The following is a 12,864-nucleotide window of genomic DNA, read 5'->3' on the forward strand; positions in this document are numbered from 1 at the left end:
GCGGAAGTGTGGTACTGTGTCTGCCTACAACCAGTGGGGTTGTAATGAAGAAGTGTGGTAAGTTAACAGCTTTGCTTGACTTCCTCCCTCACCTTGGGACTGGTTGTCATATATAGGTTTTTTCCAAGCAGTACAAGAAATGTCATTTGGAATTGTTTAATTTTTAATGATAAACTTTAACTTGTTTTTGTAGCATAAATGAGCAATTATCTGTGGGTTTCACCGGTGTGAATGCTGCCAGCTTTCTAGCTAGTTGTTATGAATGTTGAATGCATTACATTAAAATAAATAATTTGGCTTACTCTTTTATTACTGTGCTTGTTTAGTGGTAACGTCACGTTGGTAAACAATTCTGTATAGATAATGGAGATACTGATGATTACTTTGTAATGAATGGTGAAGGTGCTATTTTCAAACAGTTGCGCGAAACTTTTTCTCCGAAAATTTGTGAACCCAACCAGAGACTGCCAACAGGTTTAATTTTTCTTTGCCCAAAAAATTCCTGTTTTTTTGTTTTGTTTTGTTTTGTTTTTTCTTTTTTTCACTTTTTTCGTTTTTGTGATCAAGTTTTTTAACTAACTGCTGAGACCATGTGTTTTTTTTTTAATTTTAGAGAAAAATAAATAAATAACACAAAGTGATGTTACCCAAGCAAGGCCTTCTAATAAAGGAGTGGTCCCCTCACCCACCCCTCCCTTCCTGTGCAAGTCCTGCTCACATCAGTTTCCTTCCATCCAATTAGGCGACCTGGGAGACCCAGCCAGTACCGCCCAGATGGACTTCGGAGTGGTGATGGGGTACCTCCAAGAAGCTTACAGGATGGAACCAGGGAAGGTTTTGGACACTCCACATCACTCAAAGTTCCACTGGCTCGATCCCTGCAGATTAGTGAAGAGCTACTGAGCAGAAATCAGTTGTCCACAGCTGCCAGCCTTGGGCCGTCTGGATTACAGAATCATGGACAGCACTTAATATTATCCAGGGAAGCCTCTTGGGCAAAACCTCATTACGAATTCAACCTCAACCGTATGAAGTTCAGGGGAAATGGTGCACTCAGCAACATCAGTGACCTTCCTTTTATTGCAGAGAACTCTGCCTTTCCAAAAATGGCACATCAAACAAAACAAGATGGAAAAAGAGACATGAGCCATTCATCTCCTGTAGATTTAAAGATACCACAAGTTCGAGGAATGGATCTTTCTTGGGAGTCTCGCACTGGTGATCAGTACAGCTATAGCTCTTTGGTAATGGGTTCACAAACGGAGAGCGCGCTTAGTAAAAAATTAAGGGCTATTCTTCCAAAACAAAATAGAAAAAGCATATTAGATGCTGGACCTGATTCTTGGGGCTCAGATGCTGAGCAGTCTACCTCTGGACAGCCATATCCCACATCGGATCAAGAAGGAGACCCTGGCTCCAAGCAGCCTCGAAAGAAGAGAGGGCGCTACAGACAGTACAACAGTGAGATACTGGAGGAAGCCATCTCGGTGGTTATGAGTGGAAAAATGAGTGTTTCCAAAGCTCAGAGTATTTATGGGATTCCCCACAGTACACTGGAGTACAAAGTAAAGGAGAGGCTGGGCACTTTGAAAAACCCTCCAAAGAAAAAGATGAAATTAATGAGGTCGGAGGGGCCAGATGTTTCTGTAAAGATTGAATTAGATCCCCAGGGAGAGGCAGCACAAAGTGCAAATGAATCAAAAACTGAGTAGGAATACTGTAGAGTGCCAATTACTGTACAAACTGGGTGAGCACTACTGCATCGTTGTCCAGCTGTCCCTGCACCTGACTTCATTACTGTGACACTCGCTTCTTTGCAGATTTTGCATAGACTTGTGCACAGAGGTGAAAGGTGCATTCTGAATATTGCATATTTTAAATTTCCATGTGCAGTATGGCTCGGAATATTGTTTGGCCTTTTGCATGTTTCTCTACACAGAGAATTGAGTTACCTCACAGACCAGATACATGGAAGTGGACTCCTTGCCTGTAGAGCCTGCATGCTTTTCTTTCTTTTCTTTTTTTTTCCCCCTTAAGTTATGTTTGTCTTTACTTTAAAAAAAAAGAAGAAGAAGAAGAAAAAGAAGAAAAAAAAAGCCCCCTTTTAGAAATCACCTCTGTTATACTGGGAGCTTTATCATTACAAATTGAAAAGCCATCTTGCAAAAATGTTCACGTTTTTCTTCTATGATTCAACTAATTGAAGGGTTAAACTAAAACAAATGATGAACCTTTGACTTTAAGAAATTTGGTTTCTCGATAAATACTTGGGTCATTTATAATTATACTTTATCATTTTCTTTTCATTATTACATTTACTTTCTAAATTAGCAATGTCTTAGTGCTCACCCAGAGGGGAGGCGGTGGAGATGTGCACACACTACCTTCAAAAATGTTTCAGTTCATTGCTTGGAACACTACCTTTGCTGTAATTTCATTTGAGATTTTCTAAGGGTAGAATTTGCTCTCACCAACAAGTGAGATTATAGCCTTATCTCATGGAGGACGCGCTCCCTTCTTACTCAGGAGCAGTCAGGGTACATTTCATAAACAATGGAGGATGCCTCATTTTTGCAAGCTTAGGTTTCTCTATATTTTTCAGTGGTTTTATGGAAGTGGTCATGTACTAACCAACAACTGAGTATTGTTGCGGCCAGTAGTTTTAAGATATCCAAGCTGTGTTTATTGGGAATCAGAGAATAGACAAAGCAATGTGTATTAGTTAGCAATTATGGCATAGCTAAAATGATGCTAAGAGTTTTCAGCCTTGATAATTTCTACATAGATGAAGGATCTAAGTTTTTAGTAAGAAAAAAAAATCACAATTCCAAGGTGACCTAATATGATTAGGTTGCATGTTGATTCTGTTAGTAGTTCAGTTGGTAGTTTAGCTTACTGGGGTTTCTGTTTTTAACTAATTCAGATACTGCTACCAGATTGGGAGAGGTTGGATTTTAGATTTTAGTTAATTTTGTTTAGCTGAACTTCTTTTCCCCTTGTTTTTATGGCATCCTACATAATATCCCTTTCTTGACTTTTTCTGGTTGTTTAGCACATATTCAGGCCCTTTCTGATCATGTTTGTGTAAGCACTCCTTAAAGAACGTCTTAAGCTTTGTTTGAGATGGGCACATGAAATTGCAGTAATTTAAGTTTGGAAGATTTATTTTCGACAGATAATTGCAAGAATACCTGATAAGTAAAGCCAGTGGAATTTAATCTCTTACTATGATCAGATTAAAATTACTATTTTGTGCAAAGTAAAATCCACACCACTTATACCCTGTATTCTAATCTGCTGAGAAAGGTAATCAGGACCTTCTAAATGCTTAGCCAAACCCCAAATCATTGCCATTTCTGAGTAAAATAAAACAAGTATTCAGTGTTGATTAGGTAAAGATTGGTTTTTTCAGGAGAATACTAACAAATTGAGAAGTAGTAGGAATAAGTCCAGAGAGGCACAAATTCCTGCCTGAAAACTTTGAACCCATTAATTCAATTAGGTAACAGGTAGATTTTTCACTTGCAACCTGTGTGTTCAAAGGTTAGGCACACCATTGCTGCTGTTAAAATTAAGGCACTACTCGTTTTTGACATAGGTTGGGTGTGGATTCCTCTTTTGATTTGGTTATTTTGTAAAGCAATGTAATCAGTGGATGACGCCTATTTCTTCTTGGCTTGTTAGCCTCAACAGACAAAGAGTTTGGTAGTGTTAATATGACTGCAATGTTTCCTGGCCTAGTTGGAAGTTGCAATAAAAATACAATATGAGATGCATGCTTTTCATTTGCAGTTGAAGGAAGTTGTGTGAGGTTTGCTGAAAGCAAAAGGCTAAGCTTATGAAGGAAAACCTCCTTTGTTCCCTCTCAGTTTGTCAGCACACAGTTAATTGCAGTCATGGTTCCTTTTTGCACAATGCTTGGGTTAGTCAGTAGCCCAAAACTGTTGCAAAAAGATCCTTTGAGAAATTAATTTGTGCTTTTATTCCCTCTCAGAAAGACATCATTAAAGGCCCATCTAAAAAAATCTGGCCCTAAAAGTTGAATTTTTGTACTTTGACTCTTCAGAGAGGTTTAATCCTTGTGGTAGTTGATAGTGATGTATGAGTTGAGTTATGTAACCCTTGTCATTGTAGTGTAATCGGAGTGATCATTTACTAACATAAATATTTTCTATGTGTGTTTCAGTGGATGACAATCGAGCAGCAGAAGAATGGTGTGCCTACCCTTTAATGCTGCAGTTTAAATAAGAGAACTTGTATTGTGTCATTTCAGACTGTAGGCTGAGAGTTGTAAATAGTGAAAGTTGAGTATTTCTATTCTTTGTTTTGGTTAGAAAGTGAATTTTAAAAACAAACCAAACTCTGAAATTCTCAGATTAAAGTCCTGAGACCTGAAGATTGTAATATTCATGTCTGTGAAGCTTTTTAACATTACACTTGAGATCAGTCATGACTTGATATTCAGGTAAATTTTCTTTTCCAAGAAGCTTTTGAATAAGCATATTTTCTCCAAAGGTTGGTTGGTTGGCTGGTTTCTATTTCTTTCTTTTCTTTTCTTTTCCTTTCTTTCTTTTGCTGTTGTGTTGTTTTGTTTGAGTATAGATTGTTTTAAAGCACTAATTGCATTACATTGGTAACTGCAATATAAAATAGCCATTATTGTTTTGTGAAGCATGGTTGAAATTAGATAGTGGTCCCTTTTAAAATTCATGAGCCTCTCGAAAAAAAAAAAAAAGACTTAAAAAAAAAGACAAAAGCTGCTGAATATTTCAAAAGATATATATTTTACCTTATTGTAGGTTTGTAAAGTTAGTTTGTAATATTCAGGTGCACTTTTAATGTTAAACTTTGTGTTCAGAGTTCCATTATACTACATATTTCTTGGAGGTGGCTGTCAGTCTTCATACCACAGTGATCCCTTAATATTTGATTTCTCTCTTGATTTGCCACTCTGCTGTATGGCACTTTCAGTGTAGATAGTCTAGTTTGGAGACGTCCTCATAAGTGTGTGATGGAGATTGGTCTACTTGCATGCTTAATTTCTGCCAATCAGAGTTTTGCATGGCCCAGACAACAGCTGACCATTTTTATGGTATGGGAAAGTATAGTTCACAACTGCCTGTCACAGATGCCTTTTTCCTCATATTTTCCAGTAAGGCAAATGATGAGATTATTAAAATTACATAACATTATTTGAACTAATGGTAGGAAATAATATACTTAATATAAATGCTTGCTTTTTAGTGCGAGAACATTGATATCACACAGTAGGTAAGCTACAGTACTGTGAACATTAAACAGTTCTAGAAGAGGTATAGTTGGGGTAGATGACACCCCAATAAAATACTTTATCATTAGCATTCCTGTTTCTGAGAGAGCAGAATCAGCAGGCATGACCCAGTATAGTATATTATTTTACTTTGTTTGGCAGGCTTTCAAATGACTGAATTATATTGTGATGAGCTATACACTTTTATTCTGCTCCCCAAATACCATGAAGGACAAGGTCTCTCTTTCAGGAAAAAAAAAATATTTATATTTGTGTATAATACTTTTTAATATAAGTTTGTTGTTATTCTGAAGTTTAGATGTTGCTTGATAAACCTTTGCTGCAGCAGATCATGAATATGAGCAAGGCTTTGTGTAATAGTAGGGTCCATATGTGAAGTTAATTGCTATTCAGTTCTGGTGAGCAAGCTCAGAGGTGTGAAGTGTGTATTAGCTTTATTTGATACAGTTTTACTTTGCAACATTGAAGTGCTTTAGAACTCTGGTTATCTTACAAATCATTACCTCAACCAATTGGCATTTCTATTCCCTGTGTTTTACCTTAGCTGTAATAGGAGCTGTTTGGGATCAGATAGCAAAACATTAAGTGGCACAATGAGGTGTTTAGTTCCCAATTTTCTGGAGAGAACTCTAAATCAGACTAAAAGTGACTACCTGCTATGGCCCATATCCTAACTACCTTCTGTCATTAGGCAGTACATGGCAACTTTTGAGCTGCTAGTGTGTTCTCTGTCTACCCCAAGTAAGCACATGTTGCCAGACCTGGTTCTAAGCCTTTGTGATCCTTTTATATTTTATTGCCCTATGATAGTGAAGCTTAGATTTGTTTGATTATTTTCATAAGACAAATTGTTAGTTCAGTATCAGAACCTGAAATTATTTTGAGCCATCAAAGCATATATGTATGACAAATTAGTGTTACTTTATTTGAAAACTATTACATTCTAGTAGCTTTCATTTTGAAACACATTTTTGATTCTGTAATTCTTTATTTAACCAAATGCTTAAGGTTGTTTTCATATCTCCATTCTTGTATTTATTTGGGTTGCTGTCATTGGTGATAGAATATGACAATAGGTTGGATTGCCCCACTTAATATTTTATTAGCAGATTGAAAGTTACAGGTTAAGTTTTAGCCTTCAGGAAGATGTCACACATTGTTTTTCTTGTTCCCTTTCTATTAGAATTAAATTTTCATTAATACTCTGGTCAATCCAGTATTATTCAAAGCTTGATGGCTTTTGCCATATAGTCCATTTAGGAGACTATTGAACTGTATAGGTCTTTGGTTTTTTGTTTTTGTTTTGTTTTTTAAAAATCTAATTGCTTTAAAAAATCTACTGAAAAAGATATATATATATATAATATTATATTATATATATATATTAATTGTGGTACAAGGAACACAGACCTCCATACTCTTATTTTTGATTAATTCTGTCCTTGAGACTTGAAGATTTGTGAACACAGTGACGAGGGAAAGTAAGAGGAAATTCTTTCTGTGTCCTCTTTTATTCCAACTTCCATGACGCCTTTTAAAGAAGCAGACATTAGCCCTGTGGAATAACACCGCTGAGTGCCGTAAATGTTAAAAAGGATCTTGGAGCAGGGGCTGGAACATAGGATGGACAGGTGTAAACTTCAGAGAAAAAGATCAGCTGCTTCCAGCTGTATTAGATAAACTAAGAGTGAGTCTCAAGACACTTGTATTAAAATTGGATCATGTGCATTTGATAGGAAAATTTTTTACTTTGTTTGAAAATGAGAATTGAAACTAGTGTTTATTTGGTAGACAGTAAACAACAGTTAATTTTGTAACTGTTTGGGAGGTAATTTTAAGATTTCCAGTTCATTTAGAGCTGTATTCATTTTTTTTTAAGCATGAAAAGCAAGCACTTTTAGTAAACCATAGATTTATTGGATGTAGCAAATATTCATAATATTTAATCTTTATTGTTTGAATGTGAAAATGAACTCTTTACTCTTTGAACTGTCATTGAGCAGGCTCAAGATATTCTCAACACTGGAAATGACCCTACACACATACCAAATAAATAATAATCTAAAGCAGTGAGACATTTGAAGATTCATACCTCTTAAACTTCTTAGATTTGTCTTGAAAAACAGTTTGTGAACCTATAACCAGTATTAGTGCAGTCTTGGGTTCCTTGTTCTGCAGAATTGCACCCTTTCTCAGGTATGTCCTGAAAACATAAATTTTTCAATCTCTTTGGAGATTAGAGTCTCAGTGGATAGTGTGTAAGGGATGGGGGTGGGGGGTTGGGAGTAGTTGGACACAGGATATTGACACAGTAGAGCAGGGATTTTTAACATTCAGTAGCCAAATAGAATTTCAGTCTAGAATATTTTTGCCCCCACAGAATGAACAGAATGATTCCTATTTGGTAAATAAGCAGTGCTACACTCCTGAAAGTCTTTGATCCGGGTGACTTTTTCCTGCGTGGTGGTTGGGTGTATAGCAAGCCTCACTGTCATTAGGAAAGCACTTCCCCAAATGTTTGAAGTTCTAGAAAAGGGATAAGTCAGCACTTTTCTGTTGAAACACTAAAGTCTTAATTTATCTTCAGAGTCTTAGGTACTGTAAGTTTTAGGATGATGATTTTAAAAACCATAACTACATGATATGGGTCAAATCACATTTATATAAATAATCCTTATTTTAACAAATGACAACATTTTGTACCTTTCTAGTAATTCTAAGTAATTGCCTCATTTTTCCCATTTCATTTAAGCAATTCAGGCTTAGGAATTTGGAATTTGAGAGAAAGGAGGAAATTCCCCAAATGAAACATGCTATCAGACCATTTTAGAAGTATAAATCACTAAGGAAATGGGTAGAGAATCTCTCCCTTTGAAGTCTTCAGGGAATGAGCAGTATTTAGAATCTTTGGCTGAAATTCAAGCCTTTTTACTGTGTAAATTTTTAATACTAATTTACTCACATGCTTTTTACATCAGAGGACTGATATGGATCTTAGTGGTTTTAAGTTGTGGAAGGGTATATTTCTAAAACCAAGGGGGGGTTGATTAACTAGGTTAGTATTACCAGCATTAGTGAGTTTAAGGAATCTTAGTATGTAATAGCGAAGTGTTTGATTAAAAGTCTAACCCTATATTGCTAGTCAAAATTAGTTACATTCTGATCTAGGAAAGATATAGTCCTTGGATATTGATATGCTGTGCTGTCAAAAAGGCAGACCAGAAGAAACCTTTGTCCGACCCCCATGTGTGCTTGTTGTGATGAGATGTACACTTAGCAGTGGCTTGTTGCTACTTGGGGGGAAATGCATAAACTACACATTGGAGCGTTTGCGTATAATTCTTTATGACCTCCACTTTAAACTGTCAGACATTGGTATTTTATCAGTCCACACTGTTAAATAAAGCTAATGTTTTAGAAAACCAACTTGTACACACTGTTAAAAAACCCTCAGGGACAGTTTTCACACTTTTCTCACTCAATTCAGGTACTTTGATGCTATTCTTAAACCTAACAGTGACTTGTATTTTTCTGTTTTGCTTTTATTTCAACGTGCTGGTAGCACATCTTTGATGAATGTCAACTTAAAAACTCAGTTCAGGTATCCAGGTATAACTCAGCCAAACAGATTTTAAAGCTGCATAACTTTCCAGCACACGGTGCCTCACACTCTTATAGTGGCATTCTATAGATTCAGTTATAACTACTGAGCAGATAATACGGGGGTTCCTGTTAACGGTGTATTTTTGTAAACATGCGTACATGTATAGCCACCACACACACTTAAACTATATATTTTTAAATGCCACTAATAGCCAGCACAATGAAAATAAGTGACATTCCTCGCTGCTTCTGTATACTGTAACAGATGCAGTTTCTCTTTGCTGTGGCTCTTGTTTCTTCGTCATAACTACTACTAAATTCAAGCACTGGTCCTTGGGTGTCTGACCTCTACATTCTATGTATGCAATGTCTTCAGAGAATCTGTGCACTGGACACTGTGATGGAACCATTGGGCCAGAAGTGCTTTGAGTTTACCAGTAGTGATTCTGCCAAAGTTGGTATTTTAACATTAAGTATGTAAAATGTCACACACGCACGCACGCACGCATGCATACACACACAAAACAAACGAGCAGAGGTCTAGGTCTGCATACAGCAGAAAGTTTTTATCTCAGTGTATTTTAGAGCCTCAAAGACCTCAGTGACAAGTTCTTTCTGATGATAACTTGTCTTTTAACACTTGCTTTCCACAGTGCTGCCTGTGGTTAGCAAATAAGTCCTCCCTCTGCTTTAGTATTTGATATCTTACATCCGAAAGAAACTTTATAAAGCCCATAGCCTTTGAAGACATGGAAAATGGCATTTTTTCAAATTTATAGAAGTTCAGTGTCATGCAACAAAACAGGAACCCCCTTTACTCTATGGACCTCATTTCAATATACTGTTTACAGTTTGACGGAATTGTATAATTTAATATTTCTCTTGTACTGTAGTTTATATTTATTTACAGATTTTTGTACTGTGTGATTTGAACTTTTTGTTCTTGCTATAATCATTTGTTTATGTAGTAGAGCACTTATGATCACAAGTTAAGTTTTTGGGTTTGATTGCACTACATTAAATTTTTAATGCAGTTCTGATTTTGACTGGACTAAAATAAGCTGTGTCTTAATGTATGTGATGAGTACTTAAATTTTAATCCATGTGGTTCCCCTTTTTGTTTTTTTCTTTTCTCTCTCTTTTTTTTTTTTTTTTTTTTTACATTGTATGTCAGAAGCACTAGTTCTTTTGTGCATGTGTAAGACTTAATGGTTCCATTGTATTATTTGACCATGACATTTTGGAGAAACATTCCCAACTGTAATGTTGTGTATGGTAGTTCTCACTGGATGCTAGAATTTAAAAACCACTATTCTTCTAATAAATTTTGTTGTGAAAACCTGTTTTTAAAGCTTGGTTTCTGCTGCTTAAGATTTTAGTGCTTCTTAACAATTTACACAAAGGGTAAACTGGGTACAATGAAGTGCACGTGTTGGTCATCCATTGACTCTTTCCAGATAGAAACCTTTTAGATGATTAGAAATGATGCTACAGAAATTATAGTTCAATATTCTAGTGCAGACACTACCTTGTCCCACGTGTGTTCACTGACTTGATACTACCCCTGGACTACATTCGTTTTCTTTATTGAATTGTTTACTTAAAAACTAATGTTTTCAGCTAAACCAAGATAGGTTGGGTTTTATAATGCCAGCTTCTACTTAAAAGTCAGGTTTTCCCTAGATGGTGGTGATGCATGCTTTTAATCCCAGCACTTGGGAGGCAGAGGCAGGTGGATCTCTGTGAGTTTGAGGCCATCCTGGTCTACAAAGCAAGTTCCAGGACTGCCAGAGCTACACAGAGAAACCCTGTCTCCAAAAAAACAAAACAAAAAGGTCAGATTTTCATAATCAGAGTAAAAACTTCTTACTAGGATTGATTGCCAAAACAGAATGGATGACTTGTTTGATCTTTAGGTACAAATAGTAAAGCATTATTGTCAACCACTAAGATTGTTGTACTTCTAGTTTTGGGGGAGGATGCTGATGAACATACCATGGTGTTTGGAAGCTCAGGGTGTAAAGAAGTTGTATATTATAAAGTGGTTCCTGTTGTAAAGGGGTTAGAAGAGCTAAATTATAGAGCCTAAAGATTAGAAATATGAGCACAATATTTCAGGAAGCTTTTTTTCAACCTCACAACATAAGTAAATATAAACAGAAATTTTCTATTTATAGATGGTCTTACGGTACCTAGTTGATCTACTAGTGGCTATAGTGTCTGAGACAGATTGGCTATATAGCTTTCTGTCTTTTCAGTCTGGTGTTTGTAAAAATGAAGGTTTTGATAATACAGATATTTGTTGGCTTCATCTTCTTGTTCAGTTATGACATGTTTGTAGACTATTCTCTGGAAACCTAATTATGTGTGCATTCCAGGGCTTATTTCCTGTCATCTCTCCCATTGCCAACTGTAAACTGGTGGCCAGATCAGTGTACTAAGACTTCATGCAAACAGCCCATGTGAACTTTGGCTTCAAGTTTGTACTTGGCTGTGGCCTGGCTTTTTTAAAGTGACATCTTTTAAACCAGAATTTCTCTGATTATGCTTATATTTGAGGGCTACTTGAGGCATCTTGGTATCTTAACAGGTGTGGGAATTAGGAAAATTCTCTAATAATAACAGACCAAGAGTTGCATAAGGGAAATGCAGTGGAAGCAGTGGCTTGACATATCCTGAGTTGTGTTTTCTTCATGAAACATTTGTATTCAAATACAAAAACACACCTAGACCAGGTGGTGCTAGGTCTTGTAATGAGTGAGGAACAGTAGATAATTGCTCTTATTATAATCAGAGTCCACAACATCATCATTTGCTTCCAAAGGTAAGCACTGTAACAGAATTGTTACTCAATATACAGGCTGTTGCACTTTCTGTTGTGTGTGCTTGAGTGAAATGTGGTAGTTTGTATTCAGACTGCATTTACAGCCGAAGAGTTGACTTTAGAGATTAGTGAAAATTAATGATAAAACATTGTAAAGAAAAAAAGCATACTGCAGCTTTGTTTGGTCAGTGTTCACATAAGTTCTAGAAAGTAAGCCAGTGTCAGAACTCTAATGATTGGGGCTGAGCTTGTGGTACAATGGTGAGTCTTTGCCTACCATGCATTGGGTCCTCAGCTTGATGTGTATGCAGTATAATATATATATAACAAAAGAAGCCTCTAAGTCTTAGATCCTGAGTCTGAATATTTTATGAGCATGCAAGAATACTTTCTAGTGTTTATTGGTTAGTACTTTATCTAAATATTCAACACTTAGATCACTTGTGTTTTATTTGTGAAATAAGGGTGTTTGGCTTTTAGGTCTTTTTTTTTAAACCTTGAATCTTGTACAGATATTTTTTTTTTTTTTTTTTTTTTTTTTTTTTTTTTTTTGTTTTTTCGAGACAGGGTTTCTCTGTGTAGCTTTGCGCCTTTCCTGGAGCTCACTTGGTAGCCCAGGCTGGCCTCGAACTCACAGAGATCCGCCTGGCTCTGCCTCCCGAGTGCTAGGATTAAAGGCGTGCGCCACCACCGCCCGGCTTGTACAGATAATTTTTAATTAATTGTGAAATAAATACACAAATCTGTTTGAATATTGGGAAATAATTAGCAATCCTTTATAGAATAATAAGACATTAGAAACCTGGTTATATCATTGCAGTATTTTCTCAATGAAAAAAATATTAAAGTAGATTTCAATGTTATTTTCGATATCTTATGTTCAAAACTAGTCTACTATGTTAAGTATTTATTATGAACTATAAGTGAATGAGATGGTACTTTTGCAAAAGTCATCAGTCACTTTTTATTCTATTACTTTATTATTATTTTATTCTATTTTTATTTTGTTACAGTTTCTTTGTTGGATACAGGCTAGTTCTACCTTAAATATTCAGACATAACATAGGCCTGGCGGGGGATGGGGATCATGGGCTATATTCAGTTTTAGTTAAAATTAACCTTTTAAGAATGTACAGAACATGCCCGG

The 12,864-nt window shown here is 36.1% G+C and overlaps 1 protein-coding gene across 10 annotated transcripts in view; it reads left to right on the forward strand.

Annotated features, from left to right (window-relative positions):
• The window catches only part of Lcor (ligand dependent nuclear receptor corepressor), a 129,501-nt gene that overhangs the window by 90,014 nt on the left and 26,623 nt on the right, over nucleotides 1-12,864 (forward strand). The window contains exon 8 of one of the 10 annotated variants that reach the window (XM_028889379.1): nucleotides 743-10,236. The exons of the other annotated variants lie outside the window; for them this stretch is intronic. Within the exon in view, the coding sequence (XP_028745212.1) occupies nucleotides 743-1,712 (970 nt within the window). The 3' untranslated portion in view covers nucleotides 1,713-10,236. Of the gene's footprint in view, nucleotides 1-742; nucleotides 10,237-12,864 lie in introns of those variants that run through there. 10 annotated transcript variants of the gene reach the window in all.

The sequence above is a fragment of the Peromyscus leucopus genome, chromosome 1, assembly GCF_004664715.2.
Source record: "Peromyscus leucopus breed LL Stock chromosome 1, UCI_PerLeu_2.1, whole genome shotgun sequence".
NCBI lineage: Eukaryota > Metazoa > Chordata > Mammalia > Rodentia > Cricetidae > Peromyscus > Peromyscus leucopus.